At 43.3% G+C, this 25,376-nt stretch overlaps 4 protein-coding genes across 10 annotated transcripts in view; all 4 read left to right on the top strand.

The window, feature by feature from the left end:
• Window positions 1-25,376, top strand: part of LOC115130030 (protocadherin gamma-A11-like) — a 198,381-nt gene that overhangs the window by 89,285 nt on the left and 83,720 nt on the right. The window contains exon 1 of one of the 7 annotated variants that reach the window (XM_065019633.1): window positions 6,518-9,091. The exons of 3 other annotated variants lie outside the window; for them this stretch is intronic. In XM_065019633.1, coding sequence (XP_064875705.1) covers window positions 6,692-9,091 — 2,400 coding nt within the window. In that variant the 5' untranslated portion in view covers window positions 6,518-6,691. Of the gene's footprint in view, window positions 1-6,517; window positions 9,092-13,177; window positions 15,749-18,038; window positions 20,599-21,429; window positions 24,006-25,376 lie in introns of those variants that run through there. 3 more of the 7 variants (XM_065019634.1, XM_065019639.1, XM_065019636.1) reach the window with 3 other exon arrangements.
• On the top strand, window positions 146-2,930 carry LOC115130571 (protocadherin beta-16-like). The gene has a single exon (XM_029661846.2). The coding sequence runs from the start codon at window positions 341-343 to the stop codon at window positions 2,753-2,755; it is 2,415 nt and encodes an 804-aa protein (XP_029517706.1). The 5' UTR covers window positions 146-340; the 3' UTR covers window positions 2,756-2,930.
• Window positions 3,336-5,852, top strand: LOC135572113 (protocadherin gamma-A11-like). The gene has a single exon (XM_065019136.1). The coding sequence runs from the start codon at window positions 3,453-3,455 to the stop codon at window positions 5,850-5,852; it is 2,400 nt and encodes a 799-aa protein (XP_064875208.1). The 5' UTR covers window positions 3,336-3,452.
• On the top strand, window positions 10,025-12,667 carry LOC115130572 (protocadherin gamma-A2-like). Its single transcript, XM_029661848.2, has one exon. It carries the CDS (start codon window positions 10,253-10,255, stop codon window positions 12,665-12,667), a length of 2,415 nt encoding a protein of 804 aa, XP_029517708.1. The 5' UTR covers window positions 10,025-10,252.

Below are 25,376 nucleotides of genomic sequence, written 5' to 3'. Positions count from 1 at the left end.
AGTCTCCTGGGGTGTTTCTCTTTCTTAGTTCAATTCTGTAATTTAATAGTCTGAACTCTGAGGGACGCTGTTGGTCAGTGTGTTGCCGTTTTAGAGCAGATTTGCAGCAGTACCTCCCCCATCATCTCGATATATAAGAGAGAGAAAGAGTCGCATGCAGAGCGCACAGTCCAAGTTACGGAGAACACTAAGTACGGAGACACGGAGCTGCGATTCTTTTGTTCTGGTGACACGATCTTTTGGACACGTTGCGCTTTGTTTATCAGCACTGATACCAAACTGAATATTACAGACTGTTTTACGGATTATAACGTGATTGATTCTTCATGTGCAGGGGAAAATGTCGGACAGAACAATGGCACGGCAAGTATTGTTGTTTATCTCGGTCCTCTCTCTCAGTTCAGTGCACGGGCAGGTCAGTTACTCAATTCCCGAGGAAATGGAAAAAGGCTCTCTAGTCGGTAACATCGCGCAGGATTTGGGTTTAGATATCAAAAGACTGAAATCAGGTAAAGCTCGTATTTATACAGGAGACAGCGCAGAATACATCGAGTTGAATAAAGAAAGGGGAGTTCTCCTTATCAGAGAGAAAATAGACCGTGAGGCGCTCTGCGGACAGACTACACCTTGCGCGCTACATTTTCAGATTATTCTGGAGAATCCAATGGAATTTTACAGCATCACAGTTGAAATAACGGATACAAATGACAATGCTCCGGTTTTTAAAAGGAATGCAATGACATTTGAAATAAGCGAGTCTGCTTTAACGGGTGCTAGATTCGTCTTGGAGAGAGCGATTGATAATGACGTAGGTATAAATGGCCTTCAAAGCTACTACATTAGACCCACTGATCATTTTATTTTAAAACCGAATAGTAAAATTGGTAGTAGTAAAAACGTAGAGATGGTTTTACAGAAACCTCTAGACCGAGAGGAACAGGAGCATATTTCTCTGACATTAACAGGGTTAGATGGAGGAGAGCCTCAGTTATCAGGAACAATGCAGATAGTCATCACTGTACTTGACGCCAATGATAACGCTCCTGTTTGTGCTGAGGCAGAGTATACGGCCAGTATATCAGAAGGTGCTCCTAAAGGCACCGTTTTAACCACAATCAGTGCATCTGATGCTGATCAAGGTCCTAACGGAAGGGTTACATACTCTATATCGAATACTGCTGAGGGTGCTGCTGAATTATTTGAGGTAGACGAAAAATATGGCGTTGTGAGATTAGTTGGGAATGTTGATTATGAAAAAATTAAACATTATGAGATAGACGTTCAGGCTACAGACCAGGGAGGACACTCTGACGCGTGCAAAGTGATTATTGAAGTAATGGATACAAATGATAACAAACCATCCATTAATACCATGTCAAAGACAAATAGTATATCTGAGGATGCTACACCTGGGACTGTAGTAACAATGATGAATATCCAAGACCCTGATTCTGGGGAAAATGGCAGGGTGCAGTGCACTATGAACGAACACATTCCTTTTGCGATGAAATCAACATCGAATAATTTCTATACTGTAGTAACTGACAGTGACTTGGACCGAGAGAGAGCCTCTGAGTATAACATCAGTGTGACCTGCTCTGATGAGGGAGTGCCCTCGCTCTCCAGCAGCGTCACTCTCACCTTACAGATATCAGATGTGAATGACAACGCTCCTGTCTTTGAGAGGAGCTCATATGAGGCCTACATTATAGAAAACAACACACCGGGCCTCTCTATATTCACAGTGAAAGCCAGAGACGCTGACTGGAACCATAATGCCCGTGTTTCTTACATACTGGAGAACTCCTCGGTTAACGGAGTGCCTGTCTCCTCATATGTGTCTGTTAGTGCTGATAGTGGAGTCATACATGCAGTGCGCTCTTTTGACTACGAGCAGATCAAGGATTTCCAGTTCCGTGTAAAAGCGCAGGATGGAGGCTCCCCTCCACTCAGTAGCAATGTGACTGTGAAAATAATGATCCAGGACCAGAATGACAACGCGCCTCAGGTTCTGTACCCAGTCCAGACTAGCAGCTCTCTGGTGGCTGAAATGGTACCTCGTTCAGCGGATGTGGGCTATCTTGTCACTAAAGTGGTGGCTGTTGATGTGGACTCTGGACAGAATGCCTGGCTCTCTTATAAACTGCAGAAAGCGACAGACAGGGCACTATTTGAAGTGGGCTTACAGAATGGAGAAATAAGAACTATACGACAAGTCAATGATAAAGATGTTGTGAAACAAAGGCTCACTGTTGTAGTGGAGGACAACGGGCAGCCCTCTCGTTCAGCTACAGTCAATGTTAACGTGGCGGTGGCGGACAGCTTCCCTGAAGTGCTCTTGGAGTTCACTGACTTTACGCACGACAAGGAGTACAATGACAACCTGACTTTTTACTTAGTCTTGGCTTTGGCTGTAGTCTCATTTCTGTTCATCACGTGTTTAGTGGTTATTATATCAGTGAAAATATACAGATGGAGACAGTCTCGCATCCTCTATCATTCCAACCTCCCGGTTATTCCGTATTATCCACCGCGTTACGCAGACACTTTGGGGACAGGAACTCTACAGCACGTGTACAATTACGAGGTGTGCAGGACGACTGACTCCAGAAAGAGTGACTGTCAGTTCGCCAGACCATGTAGTCAGAACGTACTGATCATGGACCCCAGTTCTACAGGGACGATGCAGCGGATGCAGAACGAACAGAACATCCTGGATGAACCAGACTCCCCAATAGAGGTCTGTTGTATTTGAGTCATTATCTTTTCGCCAATACCACTTTTCTAATGTGCATCCTATGTCTAAATGTGTTGTGCGATTTTTGTATGAAATTGAATCCGTCAAAAATGCTCTTCATTCCACCAATAAGTGGCTATTTCAGCACCAAGGTCATGGACATCAACAGTTTCAAAGACGCTCTATTTCAATAGGTAGCCTGTAGCTTCCTATATTAACGTAATATCACTGAATGTGTCTTTCGTTAGACATTCTTTCTCCACACCCCTCAGGCATGTTGATTTGCTGTTGTAATTCATTCACGAGGCTACGTGTGTTGATAACATCACAGTTGTTATCACAGTTTGATCCCACGGACAATCAAACCCTCTCAAATATGTTGGAATATTTCTCGTTTTCTGTAGTTCATTCCATTGCACTCAGAGGGACGCTGTTGGTTTAGTGTGTTGCCGTTTTAGATTTACAGCTGTACCTCCCCCATCATCTCGATGTATTAGAGAGGGAAAGAGCCGCACGCAGAACGGGCAGTCCGGGTTACAGAGAACAGTAAGCACCCAGACACCGAGCTGCGATTCTTTTGTTCCAGAGATACGGATTATTGGTGGAAGATTGTGTGATTTTCTGGATTTACGTGAAACTGAATATTGAAAATTGTTTAACGGACCTTTACGGTATTTGTGATTTAATTCTGCAGTGGGAACTGTCGGACAGAACAATGACACGGCAAGTACTGTTGTTTATCTCGGTCCTCTCTCTCAGTTCAGTGCACGGGCAGGTCAGTTACTCCATTCCGGAAGAAATGGCGAAAGGCTCTTTAGTCGGTAACATCGCGCAGGATTTGGGTTTAGATATCAAAAGACTGACGTCGGGTAGAGCTCGTGTTCACGTTGGAAACAGCGCAGAATGCATCGAGTTGAATAAAGAAAGGGGGGTTCTCCTTATCAAAGAGAGAATAGACCGTGAAGCGCTCTGCGAACAGACAACGCCTTGTGCTTTACACTTTCAAATGATTATGGAGAACCCAATAGAATTTTATCGAATCACTATTGAGATAATCGATATCAATGATAATGCTCCAGTTTTCCAAAAAGATTCAATAAAATTCGAAATAAGCGAATCAGCTGTGACCGGAGCTAAATTTGTACTAGAAAGAGCTTTTGATTCTGATATTGGAATAAATGGACTTCAAAGCTACTCCCTTAACCCAACTGATCATTTCGTTCTGAAATTACATGGGCAAGATGATGGAAGTAAAAAGGTAGAGATGGTTTTGCAGAAGCCTCTCGACCGAGAGAAAAGGGAGCAGATATCTTTAATGTTAACAGCTATCGATGGAGGTGAGCCTACGATGTCTGGAACAGTGCAGATACACGTCACAGTTTTGGATGCAAACGACAACGCTCCGGTTTTTACACAGGCAATATATAAGGCGGGTGTCGTCGAGAACTCGAAGAGGGGTACTTTATTAACGACAGTTCGTGCAACTGATATAGACAACGGATCAAATGGTTTAGTCACTTACTCAATATCAAGTAGCAAAGTTGGTATTTTGGACTTATTTCAAATAAACGAGAGTAATGGCGAGGTGCGTTTGATAGGCAAGGTCGACTATGAAACAGCTAAACATTACCAGATTGACATAGAAGCAAAAGATCAAGGCGGTCTTTCAGATTCCAGTAAATTAGTAGTGGACATTGCAGACGTTAACGACAACAACCCTTTAATTGACATGATGTCCACTTCTAAATCAATAGCAGAAAATTCCCCTTCCCAGACTATTATCGCTGTAATGAGTGTCCACGACCCAGACTCTGATAATAACGGAGTCGTGAATTGTGTTTTAAGTGAAAACATTCCTTTCACCATTAAATCTACATCGAACGGCTTCTATAGCCTAGTAACAGACAGTGATTTGGACCGAGAGAGAGCCTCTGAGTATAACATCAGTGTGACGTGCTCTGATGAGGGCGTGCCCTCGCTCTCCAGCAGCGTCACTCTCACCTTACAGATATCAGATGTGAATGACAACGCGCCTGTCTTTGAGAGGAGCTCATATGAGGCCTACATTATAGAAAACAACACACCGGGCCTCTCTATATTCACGGTGAAAGCCAGAGACGCTGACTGGAACCAAAATGCCCGTGTTTCTTACATACTGGAGGACTCCTCGGTTAACGGAGTGCCCGTCTCCTCATATGTGTCCGTTAGTGCTGATAGTGGAGTCATACATGCAGTGCGCACTTTTGATTACGAGCAGATCAAGGATTTCCAGTTCCGCGTAAAAGCGCAGGATGGAGGCTCCCCTCCTCTCAGTAGCAATGTGACTGTGAAAATAATGATCCAGGACCAGAATGACAACGCGCCTCAGGTTCTGTACCCAGTCCAGACTAGCAGCTCTCTGGTAGCTGAAATGGTTCCTCGTTCAGCAGATGTGGGCTATCTTGTAACCAAAGTGGTGGCTGTTGATGTGGACTCTGGACAGAATGCCTGGCTCTCATATAAACTGCAGAAAGCGACAGACAGGGCACTGTTTGAAGTGGGCTTACAGAATGGGGAAATAAGAACTATACGCCAAGTCAATGATAAAGATGTTGTGAAACAAAGGCTTGTTGTTGTAGTGGAGGACAACGGGCAGCCCTCTCGTTCAGCTACAGTCAATGTTAACGTGGCGGTGGCGGACAGCTTCCCTGAAGTGCTTTCGGAGTTCACTGACTTTACGCACGACAAGGAATACAATGACAACCTGACTCTTTACTTAGTCTTGGCTTTGGCTGTAGTCTCATGTCTGTTCATCACGTGTTTAGTGGTTATTATATCAGTGAAAATATACAGATGGAGACAGTCTCGCATCCTCTTTCATTCCAATCTCCCGGTTATTCCGTATTATCCACCGCGTTATGCAGACACTTTGGGGACAGGAACTCTACAGCACGTGTACAATTACGAGGTGTGCAGGACGACTGACTCCAGAAAGAGTGACTGTCAGTTCGCCAGACCCTGTAGTCAGAACGTACTGATAATGGACCCCAGTTCTACAGGGACGATGCAGCGGATGCAGACTAAACAGAACAACCCGGATGAGCCAGACTCGCCATTGGAGGTCTGTTATATTTAAATAATGAATTTCCCCTAAAATATATTTTTATGTGTAATGCATTCTATAATTGTCTTTGACTGTTTTTAAATCGAGTCTTTACTTTTGGAAGCTTTCCGTGGACAGAAATGCTGTTCATTCCCTTGATGTGGCCAAATCAGCACCACTGAGATGGACCGCGGTGCTTTGCAAACAGGGAGCTTTGACATAGGAAATGGTGAATTGTATTGACGTCTTCAGCATTGTCAAGATCATGCAAACATTTAATATAATAAGAATTAATTTCATAAATCTATATAAGTAATTGTTTATTTGTATAAAAAACCACGCTACCATGCGTCCAGTTTTCTGAAGTCGTGTTCGGTTGTGATGTAGGCCTATAGTTTCATAAACGTTTATCTTGTTTGAGATTACTTGTCCACATCCTTTTGTATCTATGTTTACAGTTGTACATGTGTTAATATTGCCCACATGACTGGGTTGTGTAAAACATGATTGGGCTGTACATTCTTATTTGGAGACTCAACCCTTCCCAAACATTTTAGAATTGTTTATTTTTTAAGAATAGCTGAAGTTCAGTGCATTGAACTCAGAGGGACGCTGTTGGTCAGTCAGTGTGTTGCAGTTTTAGAACAGATTGGCAGCAGTACCTCCCCGTCATCTCGATATTTTACAGAGAGAAAGAGCCGCACGCAGAGCGCGCAGTCCGTGTTATAGAGAACACCAAGCTGTGATTCTTTTGTTCCAGCGATAAGGATTATTGGAAGACATTATTGTTATTTTCTGGATTTGTATATAACAAAACATTTAAAATTGCTTAACGGATTGAATGGTGGTTGTGGTTTAATGGTGAAGGGAAAATGTCGGACAGAACAATGACACGGCAAGTACTGTTGTTTATCTCGATCCTCTCTCTCAGTTCAGTGAACGGGCAGGTCAGTTACTCCATTCCAGAGGAAATGGCGAAAGGCTCTTTAGTCGGTAACATAGCGCAGGATTTGGGGTTGGATATAAAACGACTAAAATCAGGTAATGCTCGTATTCACGTTGGAAACAGTGCAGAATGTATTGAGTTGAATAAAGAAAGGGGAGTTATCCTTATCAAAGAGAGAATAGACCGTGAGGTGATGTGCAGACAGACGACGCCTTGCGCACTACATTTTCAGATTATTATGGAGAACCCAATAGAATTTTATCAAATCACAATTGAGATTACCGATATCAATGATAATGCTCCTGTTTTCAAAAAAGATGCAATGAAATTCGAAATAAGTGAATCAGCTGTGATCGGTGCTAAATTTGTATTGGAAAGAGCTTTTGATTCTGATATAGGAGCGAATGGACTACAAAGCTACTCCCTTAATCCAACCGAACATTTTATTTTAAAATTACAAGGTCAGGCTGATGGAAGTAAAAAGGTAGAGATGGTTTTGCAGAAGCCTTTAGATCGAGAGAAACAGGAGCAGATATCTTTAGTGTTAACCGCCCTCGATGGAGGTGAGCCTAAGATGTCTGGAACAGTGCAGATACACGTCACTGTGTTGGATGTAAATGACAATGCTCCGGTTTTTACGCAGGCAATATATAAGGCCAGTTTGGTGGAAAATTCACAGAGGGGTACATTATTAACTACAGTTCGTGCAACTGATATAGACAACGGATCAAACGGTTTAGTCACTTACTCAATATCAAGTAGTATCGATGGTATTTTGGATCTATTTGAAATAGATGAAAGCAATGGCGAGGTGCGTTTGATAGGCAAGGTCGACTATGAAACAGCTAAACATTACCAGATTGACATAGAAGCAAAGGATCAAGGCGGTCTTTCAGATTCCAGTAAATTAGTAGTGGACATTGCAGACGTTAACGACAACAACCCTTTGATTGACATGATGTCCACTTCTAAATCAATACCAGAAAATTCCCCTTCCCAGACTATTATCGCTGTAATGAGTGTCCACGACCCAGACTCTGATAATAACGGAGTCGTGAATTGTGTTTTATGCGAAAACATTCCTTTCACCATTAAATCTACATCGAACGGCTTCTATAGCCTAGTAACATACAGTGATTTGGACCGAGAGAGAGCCTCTGAGTATAACATCAGTGTGACCTGCTCTGATGAGGGCGTGCCCTCGCTCTCCAGCAGCGTCACTCTCACCTTACAGATATCAGATGTGAATGACAACGCGCCTGTCTTTGAGAGGAGCTCATATGAGGCCTACATTATAGAAAACAACACACCGGGCCTCTCTATATTCACAGTGAAAGCCAGAGACGCTGACTGGAACCAGAATGCCCGTGTTTCTTACATACTGGAGGACTCCTCGGTTAACGGGGTGCCTGTCTCCTCATATGTGTCCGTTAGTGCTGATAGTGGAGTCATCCATGCAGTGCGCTCTTTTGACTACGAGCAGATCAAGGATTTCCAGTTCCGCGTAAAAGCGCAGGATGGAGGCTCCCCTCCACTCAGTAGCAATGTGACTGTGAAAATAATGATCCAAGATCAGAATGACAACGTGCCTCAGGTTCTGTACCCAGTCCAGACTAGCAGCTCTCTGGTAGCTGAAATGGTACCTCGTTCAGCAGATGTTGGCTATCTTGTGACAAAAGTGGTGGCTGTTGATGTGGACTCTGGACAGAATGCCTGGCTCTCGTATAAACTGCAGAAAGCGACAGACAGGGCGCTGTTTGAAGTGGGATTACAGAATGGAGAAATAAGAACTATACGCCAAGTCATTGATAAAGATGTTGTGAAACAAAGGCTCACTGTTGTAGTGGAGGACAACGGGCAGCCCTCTCGTTCAGCTACAGTCAACGTTAACGTGGCGGTGGCGGACAGCTTCCCTGAAGTGCTCTCAGAGTTCACTGACTTTACGCACGACAAGGAATACAATGACAACCTGACTTTTTACTTAGTCTTGGCTTTGGCTGTAGTCTCATTTCTGTTCATCACGTGTTTAGTGGTTATTATATCAGTGAAAATATACAGATGGAGACAGTCTCGCGTCCTCTATCATTCCAACCTCCCGGTTATTCCGTATTATCCACCGCGTTACGCAGACACTTTGGGGACAGGAACTCTACAGCACGTGTACAATTACGAGGTGTGCAGGACGACTGACTCCAGAAAGAGTGACTGTCAGTTCGCCAGACCCTGTAGTCAGAACGTACTGATAATGGACCCCAGTTCTACAGGGACGATGCAGCGGATGCAGAACGAACAGAACATCCTGGATGAACCAGACTCGCCATTGGAGGTCTGTTACGTCTAAATAATTCATTTCCCCCTCAACGCTGTATTTGTATGTCTAATTTATTGTTTAATCGTGTTTAACTGTTTACAATCGAGTCTTTTATTTTGTAAACTGTCCATGTACATAAATTCTATTCATTCCACTGATGTTGTAAATTCATCACCAACTGACATGGATTGTTCGCTGTTATAAGAATTAAATTCCTAAATCTACATCAGTCATGTGTATAGATTGTATAGAAAGCACACTAGCGTCCATACATCCGGTTTTCTTTTCTGTCGTTTCTGCAACGTGTATCTTGTTGGAGATTGCTTGTCCACATCCTCTGGGATCTATGTTTACAGTTGTTCTAAATGTGTTAATATATTCCACATGACAGGGTTGGGTTAAACTTGATAGGACTATACTTTTGATTACGAGCAGATCAAGGATTTCCAGTTCCGCGCACGATTCCCCAATATAAATCTGTTATGTTTTAGTCATTAGATTTTCCGTAAAACTATATTTTTTCATCTGTATCCTATGTTTACATTTTATTTTGTATCGAGTCTGTCAGAAATGCTTTTCATTCCACTGATATGTGGCCATTTCAGAAGCACTATCATGGACAGAGTTGCTTTGCAAAGAGTGTGAATTTCAAAGGGGTGCTTGTTGTCTCCCACAGTAGTCTAATTTCACGCAACGTGCTTTTCGTTATACATTATTTGCCCACATCCCCCTGACATATTGGTTTACATTTGTCATCATGCATTGGCCTATGTGTGTTGATTTCACCTGATAGTATTCTGTATTCTATCCTTCGGATACTCAAACCTTCTCATATACAATATGTTTCGATTCGTTTATTGTTTTAAAGTCATCTGTAGTTCAGTGGATTGAACTCAGAGGGACGCTGTTGGTTAGTGTGTTGCAGTTTTAGAGCAGATTTGCAGCAGTACTTCCCCCATCATCTCGATATATTAAGAGAAAGAGAGAGCCGCACGCAGAGCGTGCAGTCCGGTTACAGAGAACACCGAGCACGGAGACTCCGATATTGGATTCTTTTGTTCCAGAGAGACTGATTATTGGCAGAGAATTGTGCTATTTTCTGAACTTACTTTTAACGGAACACTGCAAATTGTTTAATGGATTATATGGTGTTTATGGTTTCATTGTGAAAAGGATATGTCGAACAGAACAATGATACGGCAAGTACTGTTGTTTATCTCGGTCCTCTCTCTCAGTTCAGTGAACGGGCAGGTCAGTTACTCCATTCCGGAAGAAATGGCGAAAGGCTCTTTAGTCGGTAACATAGCTCAGGATTTGGGTTTAGATATCAAAAGACTGAAATCGGGTAAAGCTCGCATTTATACTGGAGACAGTGCAGAATACATCGAGCTGAATACAGAAAGGGGAGTTCTCTTTATCAAGGAAAGAATAGACCGTGAAGCGTTGTGTGGAGAGACGACGCCATGCGCTTTACACCATCAAATTCTACTTGAAAACCCATTGGAATTTTACAGCTTAACGATTGAGATCACAGACATCAATGATAATTCACCGGGTTTCAAAAAGAATGAAATGGAATTCGAAATAAGTGAGTCATCACAGCCCGGAGCTAGGTTCGTTTTGGATAGAGCAGTTGATAATGACGTTGGTGTGAATGACCTGCAGAGCTACACCCTAAAATCAACCGATAATTTCTTATTAAAATCACACATTTTACCTGACGGTAGTAAAAATGTGGAAATGGTCTTGCAGACGCCTCTAGACCGAGAGAAACAGGAGCAGATATCGCTGATTTTGACAGCAGTAGATGGAGGAGAGCCTCAGCTATCAGGAACAATGCGGATAATCATCACTGTACTAGACGCCAATGATAACGCACCTGTCTGTTCCCAAGCCGTTTACAAGGCCAGTGTAACCGAGAACGCGCCTAAAGGCACCATTGTAGCTACAGTAAGCGCGACTGACGCTGATCAAGACTCATACGGAAAAGTGACATATTCTATGTCAAACATCGTCGAAGGCGGTGCTGAATTATTTGAAGTTGATGATGATGACGGTGTAGTGAGTCTATTAGGAAATATTGATTACGAAAGAATGAAAAAATATCAAATTGACATTCAAGCAAGAGACGCTGGAGGACTCATCGATTCTTGCAAAGTAATCGTCGATGTTTCTGATTTAAATGATAACAAACCAATCATTAATATTATGTCTAAGACAAATGCAATATTCGAAGATTCTGTGTCTGGCACAGTTGTAACAATTATCAATGTTCAAGACTCAGACTCGGGTGATAATGGTAAAGTAGAGTGTTCCATAAATGAAAACATTCCATTTACAATTAAATCAACGTCGAATAATTTCTATAGCTTAGTAACTGACAGCGACATGGACCGAGAGAGAGCCTCTGAGTATAACATCAGTGTGACGTGCTCTGATGAGGGCGTGCCCTCGCTATCCAGCAGCGTCACTCTCACCTTACAGATATCAGATGTGAATGACAACGCGCCTGTCTTTGAGAGGAGCTCATATGAGGCCTACATTATAGAAAACAACACACCGGGCCTCTCTATATTCACGGTGAAAGCCAGAGACGCTGACTGGAACCAGAATGCCCGTGTTTCTTACATACTGGAGGACTCCTCGGTTAACGGAGTGCCCGTCTCCTCATATGTGTCCGTTAGTGCTGATAGTGGAGTCATCCATGCAGTGCGCTCTTTCGATTACGAGCAGATCAAGGATTTCCAGTTCCGCGTAAAAGCGCAGGATGGAGGCTCCCCTCCCCTCAGTGGCAATGTGACTGTGAAAATAATGATCCAGGACCAGAATGACAACGCGCCTCAGGTTTTGTACCCAGTCCAGACTAGCAGCTCTCTGGTGGCTGAAATCGTGCCTCGTTCAGCAGATGTTGGCTATCTTGTTACTAAAGTGGTGGCTGTTGATGTGGACTCTGGACAGAATGCTTGGCTCTCGTATAAACTGCAGAAAGCGACAGACAGGGCGCTATTTGAAGTGGGCTTACAGAATGGGGAAATGAGAACTGTACGCCAAGTCAATGATAAAGATGCTGTGAAACAAAGGCTCACTGTTGTTGTGGAGGACAATGGGCAGCCCTCTCGTTCAGCTACAGTCAATGTTAACGTGGCGGTGGCGGACAGCTTCCCTGAAGTGCTCTCGGAGTTCACTGACTTTACGCACGACAAGGAATACAACGACAACCTGACTTTTTACTTAGTCTTGGCTTTGGCGGTAGTCTCATTTTTGTTTATTACGTGTTTAGTGGTTATCATATCAGTGAAAATATACAGATGGAAACAGTCTCGTGTCCTCTATCATTCCAACCTCCCGGTTATTCCGTATTATCCACCGCGTTACGCAGACACTTTGGGGACAGGAACTCTACAGCACGTGTACAATTACGAGGTGTGCAGGACGACTGACTCCAGAAAGAGTGACTGTCAGTTCGCCAGACCCTGTAGTCAGAACGTACTGATAATGGACCCCAGTTCTACAGGGACGATGCAGCGGATTCAGAACGAACAGAACATCCTGGATGAACCAGACTCCCCAATAGAGGTCTGTTATATTTGAGTCATTATATTTTCCACAAAACCATATGTTTCATGTGTCTGTCTAAATGTATCGGCGATTTTATCCGTTTAAAATCTAGTATGTGTCGTACCTGTGGACTTTCCACGGTCAGAAATGCTCTTCCTTCTACAGTACATGTGGGGCCATTTCAGCACCATGGTCATGGACAGCGGCTCTTGGCAAATAGCGTTTATTTCAATGCTTAGCAAATAGTTTCCTATTGTAGAATATTTTCATGCAACGTGTATTTTACTAGACCTTGTCGTTAATATCTCACTGACTTTGTTTTGTCATATTTACATTGGCTTAGTTGTTGATCTAAGAACAATACGGTAGTTTATCGTTTGTAAACTGAAACCTTAAGTATGTTGTACTGTTTTTATTTCATGTAGTTTAGTGCATTGAACTCAGAGGGACGCTGTTGGTCAGTGTGTTACAATTTTAGAGCAGATTTGCAGCAGTACCTCCCCCATCATCTCGATATATTAGAGAGAGAAAGACCCACACAGGGCGCGCAGTCCGGTTTGCAGGGAACACTAACACGGTGACTCAGGGCTGCGATTCTTTTGTTCAACCTTGGTGGATTTTGGGACCATTTTTGTACGTTTTGCACTGGAAACCAGTGGAATATTACAGACTTCTATACGGATTATAACGTTTGTGTTGTTTGATATCGCAGAGAAAATGTCGGACAGAACAATGACACGGCAAGTACTGTTGTTTATCTCGGTCCTCTCTCTCAGTTCAGTGAACGGGCAGGTCAGTTACTCCATTCCAGAGGAAATGGCGAAAGGCTCTTTAGTCGGTAACATGGCGCAGGATTTGGGTTTAGATATAAAAAGACTGAAATCAGGTAAAGCTCGTATTTATACTGGAAACAGCGCAGAATACATCGAGTTGAATAAAGAAAGGGGAGTTCTCCTTATCAGAGAGAGAATAGACCGTGAAGTGCTCTGCGGACAGACGACGCCTTGCGCACTGGATTTTCAGATTTCTCTTGAAAACCCGATGGAATTGTACCCGGTAACTGTTGAGATCACAGATAAAAACGATAATGCTCCCAGTTTTAAAAAGGCTGAAAGAAGAGTGGAAATCAGTGAGTCGGCGGTGATTGGCTCTAAATTTGTGTTAGAGAAAGCAGTAGACCCAGACATTGGTTTAAACGGTCTCCAAACCTACTCGCTGAAACCCACAGACAATTTTATTCTGAAATTACATAGTCAGGCCGACGGAAGTAAAAAGGTAGAGATGGTTTTACAGAAACCTTTAGATAGAGAGAAACAGGAGCATATGTCGCTGTTGTTAACTGCTTTGGATGGAGGCGAGCCTCAAATGTCTGGGACAATGCAGATACACGTAACCGTGTTAGATGCAAACGACAATGCGCCGGTTTTTACCAAAACAGTTTATACGGCAACAATAACAGAGAATTCACAAAAAGGAACTGTTGTCACTACAGTTAGTGCTTCTGATGCAGACAAAGGCACAAATGGTGAAGTGTCCTATCTAATTTCGAATGGTATGGACAGTGGTTCAGAATTGTTTCATATAAATGCAGATGGGGCTTTGATATTAGATGGCCCAATTGATTATGAAAAAGCCAGAAATTATCAGATTGATATAGAAGCAATAGACAGTGGAGGCCTTTCAGACTCAAGTAAAATAATAATTGATGTTATTGACGTGAATGACAATAGTGCTCTTATTAATTTGATTTCCAAGTCCGGTTCAATACCAGAGGATTCCCGTCTGAACACAGTAATAGCTATGATGAGCGTGAACGACCCTGATTCAGAAAATAATGGTAAAGTTCACTGTGGCATAAATGAGAACGTCCCATTCACTATTAAATCAACATCTAACGCCTTTTACAGTCTAATAACGGATAGCGACTTGGACCGAGAGAGAGCCTCTGAGTATAACATCAGTGTGACGTGCTCTGATGAGGGCGTGCCCTCGCTATCCAGCAGCGTCACTCTCACCTTACAGATATCAGATGTGAATGACAACGCGCCTGTCTTTGAGAGGAGCTCATATGAGGCCTACATTATAGAAAACAACACACCGGGCCTCTCTATATTCACAGTGAAAGCAAGAGACGCTGACTGGAACCAGAATGCCCGTGTTTCTTACATACTGGAGGACTCCTCGGTTAACGGGGTGCCTGTTTCCTCATATGTGTCCGTTAGTGCTGATAGTGGAGTCATCCATGCAGTGCGCACTTTTGACTACGAGCAGATCAAGGATTTTCAGTTCCACGTAAAAGCGCAGGATGGAGGCTCCCCTCCTCTCAGTAGCAATGTGACTGTGAAAATAATGATCCATGACCAGAACGACAACGCGCCTCAGGTTTTGTACCCAGTCCAGACTAGCAGCTCTCTGGTGGCTGAAATGGTGCCTCGTTCAGCAGATGTTGGCTATCTTGTCACTAAAGTGGTGGCTGTTGATGTGGACTCTGGACAGAATGCCTGGCTCTCGTATAAACTGCAGAAAGCGACAGACAGGGCGCTGTTTGAAGTGGGCTTACAGAATGGGGAAATAAGAACTGTACGCCAAGTCAATGATAAAGATGCTGTGAAACAAAGGCTTGTTGTTGTAGTGGAGGACAACGGGCAGCCCTCTCGTTCAGCTACAGTCAATGTTAACGTGGCGGTGGCGGACAGCTTCCCTGAAGTGCTCTCGGAGTTCACTGACTTTACGCACGACAAGGAATACAATGACAACCTGACTTTTTACTTAGTCTTGGCTTTGGCTGTAGTCTCATTTCTGTTCATCACGTGTTTAGTGGTTATTATATCAGTGAAAATATACAGATGGAGACAGTCTCGCGTCCTCTATCATTCCAATCTCCCGGTTATTCCGTATTATCCACCGCGTTACGCAGACACTTTGGGGACAGGAACTCTACAGCACGTGTACAATTACGAGGTGTGCAGGACGACTGACTCCAGAAAGAGTGACTGTCAGTTCGCCAGACCCTATAGTCAGAATGTACTGATAATGGACCCCAGTTCTACAGGGACGATGCAGCGGATGCAGAACGAACAGAACATCCTGGATGAACCAGACTCCCCAATAGAGGTCTGTTATATTTAAATAATTTTTATTTTCCCTGAAACTGTATGTTTCATATACACTGCTCAAAAAAATAAAGGGAACACTAAAATAACACACCCTAGATCTGAATGAATAAAATATTCTTAATTAAATACTTTTTTCTTTACATAGTTGAATGTGCTGACAACAACATCACACAAAAATTATCAATGGAAATCAAATGTATCAACCCATGGAGGTCTGGATTTGGAGTCACACTCAAAATTAAAGTGGAAAACCACACTACAGGCTGATCCAGCTTTGATGTAATGTCCTTAAAACAAGTCAAAATTAGGCTCAGTAGTGTGTGTGGCCTCCACGTGCCTGTATGACCTCCTTACAACGCCTGGGCATGCTCCTGATGAGGTGGTGGATGGTCTCCTGAGGGATCTCCTCTCAGACCTGGACTAAAGCATCCGCCAACTCCTGGACAGTCTGTGGTGCAACGTGGCGTTGGTGGATGGAGCGAGACATGATGTTCCAGATGTGCTCAATTGGATTCAGGTCTGGGGAATGGGCGGGCCAGTCCATAGCATCAATGCCTTCCTCTTGCAGGAACTGCTGACACACTCCAGCCACATGAGGTCTAGCATTGTCTTGCATTAGGATGGGTCTGAGGATCTCATCTCGGTACCTAATGACAGTCAGGCTACCTCTGGCGAGCACATGGGGGGCTGTGTGGCCCCCCAAAGAAATGCCACCCCACACCATGACTGACCCACCGCCAAACCGGTCATGCTGGAGGATGTTGCAGGCAGCAGAACGTTCTCCACGGCGTCTCCAGACTCTGTCACGTCTGTCACATGTGCTCAGTGTGAACCTGCTTTCATCTGTGAAGAGCACATGGCGCCAGTGACGAATTTGCCAATCTTGGTGTTCTCTGGCAAATGCCAAACATCCTGCACGGTGTTGGGATGTAAGCACAACCTCCACCTGTGGACATCGGGCCCACATACCACCCTCATAAAGTCTGTTTCTGACCGTTTGAGCAGACACATGCACATTTGTGGCCTGCTGGAGGTCATTTTGCAGGGCTCTGGCAGTGCTCCTCCTTGCACAAAGGCGGAGGTAGCGGTCCTGCTGTTGCCCTCCTACGGCCTCCTCCACGTCTCCTGATGTACTGGCTGGCCTGTCTCCTGGTAGGGCCTCCATGCTCTGGACACTACGCTGACAGACACAGCAAACCTTCTTGCCACATCTCTCATTGATGTTCCATCCTGGATGAGCTGCACTACCTGAGCCACTTGTGTGGGTTGTAGACTCCGTCTCATGCTACCACTAGAGTGAAAGCACCGCCAGCATTCCAAAGTGACCAAAACATCAGCCAGGAAGTATAGGAACTGAGAAGTGGTCTTTGGTCCCCACCTGCAGAACCACTCCTTTATTGGGTGTGTCTTGCTAATTGCCTATAATTTCCACCTGTTGTCTATTCCATTTGCACAACAGCATGTGAAATTGATTGTCAATCAGTGTTGCTTCCTAAGTGGACAGTTTGATTTCACAGAAGTGTGATTGACTTGGAGTTAAATTGTGTTGTTTTTAAAAAAATTTTTTTACCTTTATTTAACCAGGCAAGTCAGTTAAGAACAATTCTTATTTTCAATGACGGCCTGGGAACAGTGGGTTAACTGCCTGTTCAGGAGCAGACTGACAGATTTGTACTTGTCAGCTCGGGGATTTGAACTTGCAACCTTTCGGTTACTAGTCCAACGCTCTAACCACTAGGCTACCCTGCCGCACCCAGGTGTTCCCTTTGTTTTTTTGAGCAGTGTATGTCTATATGTAGGCTATCGGTGATTTCACCTGTTTGAAATCAAGTCTGTGTACCTGGCAAGTTTCCATGGTCATAAATGCTCCATATTCCACTAATATGTGGTCATTTCAGCACCACGGCCATGGACAGCGGTGGTTTGCAAATAATCTGTATTTCAATCAGTGAGCCTGCAGTTTTCTAAAGTAGCAGTTTCACTCAACGTGTATTATCTTTAGACCATGTTTGTTCACATCTCATTGACATATTGGTTTTAATTTATCATTAATACATTGGCCTGTTTGTGTTGTTAGCATAGTTGTACTGTGTTTTATAGTTTGGAGACTCAAACTTTCCCAAGTGTGTTCGAATATATATATATTTTTCAATATATCTGTAGTTCAGTGGTTTGAACTCAGAGGGACGCTGTTGGTTAGTGTGTTGCAGCTTCATAGGAAATGTGTCGCAGTACTTCCCCCATCATCTCGATATATTAGACAGAGACAGAGCGGCACACAGAGCACACAGTCCGGTTTACAGAGAACACTAATACTAAGATACAGAGCTGCCATTCTCTTGTTCCAAAATGGTTTATTGTTGAGTCGTTTACCTTTGATGTTTTGAACTAGAAACGAATGCAATATTACTGACTTCTTTACGGATTATAACCTGCTTGTTGTTTCATGGTGAAGGGAAAATATCGGATAGAACAATGACACGGCAAGTACTGTTGTTTATCTCAGTTCTCTCTCTCAGTTCAGTGCACGGGCAGGTCAGTTACTCCATTCCGGAGGAAATGGCGACAGGCTCTTTAATCGGTAACATCGCGCAGGATTTGGGTTTAGATATCAAAAGACTGAAATCAGGTAAAGCTCGTATTTATACAGGAGACAGCGCAGAATACATCGAGTTGAATAAAGAAAGGGGAGTTCTCCTTATCAAAGAGAGAGTAGACCGTGAAGCTCTCTGCGGACAGACGACGCCTTGCGCACTGCATTTTCAAATTATTTTAGAAAATCCCATGGAATTCTTTCGAGTAACTGTTGAGATTACAGATGTAAACGATAATGCTCCTAGTTTTAAAAAGAACGAGAGACGTTTTGAAATTAGTGAATCCGCTGTTACTGGCTCTACGTTTATGCTGGAGAGGGCGATGGATCCTGACGTTGATGTTAACGGTCTCCAGAGCTACATCCTTAAACCCACTGCTAATTTTCAGTTAAAACTAAAAAATCAACCTGACGGGAGTAAAAAAGTAGAGATGGTTTTACAGAAACCTTTAGATCGAGAGAAACAGGAGCAGATATCTTTAGTCTTAACCGCACTCGATGGAGGTGAGCCTCAGTTGTCTGGAACAGTGCAGATACACGTCATTGTATTAGATGCGAACGACAATGCCCCGATTTTTACGCAGGAGATATACAAAGCAACCGTTGTTGAAAATTCGCCGAAAGGAACCTTGATGACAAAAGTCAGCGCATCTGACGCGGATAAAGGATCAAATAGTGTCGTTAGCTATTCTTTGTCCAGCAGTACTGATCTGTTTGAGTTAGACAGCGAGAGTGGTGAACTTAGACTCATTGGTCAAATCGATTATGAAAAAGCTAAACATTATCAAATGTTTATTGAGGCAATGGATGAGGGAGGACTATCCGATTCTAGTAAAATAATCATCGATATTATTGATGTCAACGACAACAGTCCCGTTATTAATATAATGTCAAAGTCTAGTTCAATAGCTGAGGACTCAAGCCCAAATATGGTTATAGCTATGATCAACGTTAACGATCCGGACTCTGACCACAACGGTCAAGTAAACTGTGGGATAAGTGAAAATATTCCCTTCACCATTAAATCTACATCCAATAAATTCTATAGCCTTGTAACTGACAGTGACTTGGACCGAGAGAGAGTCTCTGAGTATAACATCAGTGTGACGTGCTCTGATGAGGGCGTGCCCTCGCTCTCCAGCAGCGTCACTCTCACCTTACAGATATCAGATGTGAATGACAACGCGCCTGTCTTTGAGAGGAGCTCATATGAGGCCTACATTATAGAAAACAACACACCGGGCCTCTCTATATTCACAGTGAAAGCTAGAGACGTTGACTGGAACCAAAATGCCCGTGTTTCTTACATACTGGAGGACTCCTCGGCTAACGGAGTGCCCCTTTCCTCATATGTGTCCATTAGTGCTGATAGTGGAGTCATCCATGCAGTGCGCTCTTTTGACTACGAGCACATCAAGGATTTCCAGTTCCGCGTAAAAGCGCAGGATGGAGGCTCCCCTCCACTCAGTAGCAATGTGACTGTGAAAATAATGATCCAGGACCAGAATGACAACGCGCCTCAGGTTCTGTACCCAGTCCAGACTAGCAGCTCTCTGGTGGCTGAAATGGTGCCTCGTTCAGCAGATGTGGGCTATCTTGTTACTAAAGTGGTGGCTGTTGATGTGGACTCTGGACAGAATGCCTGGCTCTCGTACAAACTGCAGAAAGCGACAGACAGGGCGCTGTTTGAAGTGGGCTTACAGAATGGAGAAATAAGAACTACACGCCAAGTCAATGACAAAGATGCTGTGAAACAAAGGCTCACTGTTGTAGTGGAGGACAATGGGCAGCCCTCTCGTTCAGCTACAGTCAATGTTAACGTGGCGGTGGCGGACAGCTTCCCTGAAGTGCTCTCGGAGTTCACTGACTTTACTCACGACAAGGAATACAATGACAACCTGACTTTTTACTTAGTCTTGGCTTTGGCTGTAGTCTCATTTCTGTTCATCACGTGTTTAGTGGTTATTATATCAGTGAAAATATACAGATGGAGACAGTCTCGCATCCTCTATCATTCCAACCTCCCGGTTATTCCGTATTATCCACCGCGTTACGCAGACACTTTGGGGACAGGAACTCTACAGCACGTGTACAATTACGAGGTGTGCAGGACGACTGACTCCAGAAAGAGTGACTGTCAGTTCGCCAGACCCTGTAGTCAGAACGTACTGATAATGGACCCCAGTTCTACAGGGACGATGCAGCGGATGCAGAACGAGAAGAACATCCTGGATGAACCAGACTCCCCACTAGAGGTTGGTGTTAATGAAAATGATTTGTACTATTTACTCAAGTGTTCTTGGAAACAGCCTTTTCGATGGTCTGAAATTCGTCATATGCCGGTTGCATTTTCAGATCGCCGACTCGTGTCCTTCTCAGCACCAGGGCTGTGGACAGCGCCGTTTTTCTTTCATTGCGCTCCAGTGAGAGTTTCATTCCCATGTCAAAGTGTGATGTAGAACTAAAGTCAGAGAAGGTTCCCACTGCATAATTCACATCTACACGAGTGTGTCAATATTTTCCCGCTTGTCTAGAACAATTTAAATCTTTTTGAGCAACGACTGATAGGCCTATGTACTTTCAGTGTGTTATGTTGGTGACATGATTCAAGTGAAGACGTGTTGCTATTTGACTCCGTGGTAACGTTCAATCGGCCTACCTCACTCACATTCATCTCATCATACTCCTCTGATGTAGTGTGTTATCATTTATTTTAGATTCTGCATTAGCTTCTTGTTTAATATTTCATGCAATTTGCTTGCCATAGGATATGCTTTGTGATGTTACTTTAACTTCATAGAAAGCTGAAGCATTTCAGAGAATATATGGCATTCTATTTCAATTGACAGTGATGAGAATTAAGGTCGTGTAATGTTTGATATTTTCTGTCAGTGGGCTAATTTAAACTTGAAATTGCCATTGTTGACTGGAAATACCTCTATACGTGTTCTTGAATTGATTTTGTGTAGTTCCTTGCATTGAACTCAAAGGGCCGCTGTTGGTCAGTGTGTTGCAGTTTTAGAGCAGATTTGCAGCAGTACCTCCCCCATCATCTCGATATGTTAGAGAGAGAAAGAGCCGCACGCAGAGCGCACAGTCCGGGTTGTAGAGAACACTAAGCACGGAGACAGCAGCCTGAGATTCTTTTGTTCCAGAATTGTGCATTTCTTTGTCAATTACCTTTGATGTTTTCAACTGGAAAACTAATGGAATATTGCAGTCTGTTTTACGGATTATAACCTTCTTGTGGTTTCATGGTGAAGGGAAAATGTCGGACAGAACAATGACACGGCAAGTACTGTTGTTTATCTCGGTCCTCTCTCTCAGTTCAGTGCACGGGCAGGTCAGTTACTCCATTCCGGAGGAAATGGCGACAGGCTCTTTAGTCGGTAACATCGCGCAGGATTTGGGTTTAGATATCAAAAGACTGAAATCAGGTAAAGCTCGTATTTATACAGGAGACAGCGCTGAATACATCGAGCTGAATAAAGAAAGGGGAGTTCTCCTTATCAGAGAGAGAATAGACCGTGAAGCGCTCTGCAGAGAGACGACGCCTTGCGCCCTTGATTTTCAAATGATTTTAGAGAATCCAATGGAATTATATACAATAACGATTGAGATCACAGATATAAACGATAACGCTCCCAGTTTTGGAAAAAGTGAAATGAAATTTGAGATTAGTGAAATTGCAGGTACCGGAGCTAGATTTATGCTGGAGAGGGCAGTGGATTCTGATGTTGGTGTTAACGGTCTTCAAACCTACGCCCTTAAACCCACTGATCACTTTAAATTACAACTGAAACACCAGCCAGACGGTAGTAAAAAGGTAGAGATGGTTTTACAGAAGCCAATAGATCGAGAGGAACAAGAAAATATTAAATTAGTGCTAACAGCAATGGATGGAGGCGAGCCTAAAATGACTGGAACGATGCAAATCCATGTCACAGTACAAGACGCGAATGACAATGCTCCGGTTTTTACCCAGGAGATTTACAAAGCCACGGTTGTGGAGAATTCTCCCAAAGGAGCCGTGTTAACTACTGTCAGTGCATCTGATGCGGACAAGTGGTCTAATAGTCTTGTTACCTACTCTTCATCAAGTGGCACCGCCGATGTATCGGATTTGTTTGAGTTAGACCATGACAGCGGCGAATTGAAATTGATTGGTCATATAGATTATGAAAAACAAAAACATTATCAAATATTTATTGAGGCAAAAGATCAGGGAGGTCTGTCAGACTCAAGTAAAATAATTATAGATGTTAGTGATATGAATGATAATAGTCCTGTTATCAATTTGATTTCCAAATCAAGTTCAATACCAGAGGATTCCAGTCCGAACACAGTAATAGCTATGATGAGCGTGAACGACCCTGATTCAGAAAGTAATGGTAAAGTTCACTGTGGCATGAATGAGAACGTCCCATTCACTATTAAATCAACATCTAACGCCTTTTACAGTCTAGTAACGGATAGCGACTTGGACCGAGAGAGAGCCTCTGAGTATAACATCAGTGTGACGTGCTCTGATGAGGGCGTGCCCTCGCTCTCCAGCAGCGTCACTCTCACCTTACAGATATCAGATGTGAATGACAACGCGCCTGTTTTTGAGAGGAGCTCATATGAGGCCTACATTATAGAAAACAACACACCGGGCCTCTCTATATTCACAGTGAAAGCCAGTGACGTTGACTGGAACCAGAATGCCCGTGTTTCTTACATACTGGAGGACTCCTCGGTTAACGGAGTGCCCGTTTCCTCATATGTGTCCGTTAGTGCTGATAGTGGAGTCATCCATGCAGTGCGCTCTTTTGACTACGAGCACATCAAGGATTTCCAGTTCCACGTAAAAGCGCAGGATGGAGGCTCCCCTCCTCTCAGTTGCAATGTGACTGTGAAAATAATGATCCAGGACCAGAATGACAACGCGCCTCAGGTTCTGTACCCAGTCCAGACTAGCAGCTCTCTGGTGGCTGAAATGGTGCCTCGTTCAGCAGATGTTGGCTATCTTGTGACTAAAGTGGTGGCTGTTGATGTGGACTCTGGACAGAATGCCTGGCTCTCTTATAAACTGCAGAAAGCGACAGACAGGGCGCTGTTTGAAGTGGGCTTACAGAATGGAGAAATAAGAACCATACGCCAAGTCACTGATAAAGATGTTGTGAAACAAAGGCTCACTGTCGTAGTGGAGGACAACGGGCAGCCCGCTCGTTCAGCTACAGTCAATGTTAACGTGGCGGTGGCGGACAGCTTCCCTGAAGTGCTCTCGGAGTTCACTGACTTTACGCACGACAAGGAATACAATGACAACCTGACTTTGTACTTAGTCTTGGCTCTGGCTGTAGTCTCTTTTTTCTTTATTGTGTCCATCATAGCCATCCTGTCAGTGAAATGCTACAGATGGAGACGAGAGCGCATGTTTTACAACTCCAACGGGAATCTCCCAGTTATTCCGTATTACCCGCCCCTTTACGCTGACGTAGGTGGCACTGGGACACTGCGACACGTATACAATTACGAGGTATGTGGAACTACTGACTCCAGAAAGAGTGATATGAAATACGTCAGACCTTGCAGTCAGAGCATCATTAGTCTGGACGGAACTCAGACACTCCCCCACGCGCAGAGGGACACACTGATCAATGATAATGAGGATAACCAGGTGAGCATGATCAACAATGAATATGAAGGATGTCACTGATTCTCATTTCATAACCTTACACTTCAATGATTTCAAATATATATTCAATAATTGGCTGCAAAGAGATCTTTCTATACTTGGGAGAGTACTTCTGTCCAAGGCAGAGGGACTGTCTCGTTTTGTGTACCCATTCATTATCGTTATGTGTATATCCTGCTACTTGTAAAGAGATCAATAAGACCTTTCTTGACTTCATCTGGAAAAATAAGTCTCACAGCCTAAAAAAGTCCTAGAAGTGTTGGATTTTGTTGACATAAATAACACTTTCAAGATAAACTGGTTGAAAAGATGTTTGATCAATACTGATTCAATATGGTATTTCATTCCAATTTCATTCTAATGTGTTTAATAAATTGGGAGGTCTTCAATTTTTACTGAAATGTAATTATATTCCTGAAAGAGTACCTGCTAAATTGGCTAGGTTTCACCAACAATCTTTAGTGGCCTGAAAAATATGTGTCCTGCACAATTTTTCCCCACATAAAGCTCTTTTGTGGAATAATTAAGACATAACTGTAAGGAATAAGTCATTGTTCTACCCCAGCTGGCATGAGAGGAATATTGACTTTGTTCTTGATGTTTTCAACAACAAGGGCAATATTCTCACATATGAACAGTTTATAACAATGAAAGAGTTTCCCAATACCTTTCAGAGAGTTTATTTACGTGATCAAGGCCGTTCCCAGTGGCCTAACTACACTAATGAAAACTCATCTTAGCTTTGGTAATGATCACAAAGTTGATCCAGAACTCAGATTGGAAGGTGTGGGCTTACTTGAGAAATCTCATTGTAATAAATATATAAGACAAATGATTCATTCACAAAAAGAAGAAAAAAAAACACTTCAATGATTTCACAAGCAAATGTTACTATGATTCTGTTGCCCTGTGGTTATATTTCAAATATTGAGCAGTGGGCTTCGCTCTAGAATGTCTGAACTGTGTTTCCTATGGATTTGTTTTAGTTCAACTCTCTGACAGCTTTCCGTTATGATCATGCCAGTATTGCGAATTCAGTGATGGTGTATAATGGCCTAATTGTAACCAGCATACAGTTCATGCTCAATAACCACCAGTTACTGTGTTGTGCATAACAGCTCATACATAAAAGTAAATGGTCACTGTCATCATGCCTTTATAATAGTGCATACGTATTTGGTTTTTGGATATGCGTATATTACGCATGGTTGGCGAGCATATGTGCTTTGCATATTCTGTGTGTACGTTACACTCCTGAACTCAGAGGGCCGCTGTTGGTCAATGTGTTGCAGATTTGCAGTAGTACCTCCCCCATCATCTCAATATATTGGAGAGAGAAAGCGCTGAGAAAGC

The sequence above is a fragment of the Oncorhynchus nerka genome, linkage group LG6, assembly GCF_034236695.1.
Source record: "Oncorhynchus nerka isolate Pitt River linkage group LG6, Oner_Uvic_2.0, whole genome shotgun sequence".
In the NCBI taxonomy this organism is placed as follows: domain Eukaryota; kingdom Metazoa; phylum Chordata; class Actinopteri; order Salmoniformes; family Salmonidae; genus Oncorhynchus; species Oncorhynchus nerka.
This window is presented reverse-complemented; position numbering and strand designations above follow the sequence as displayed.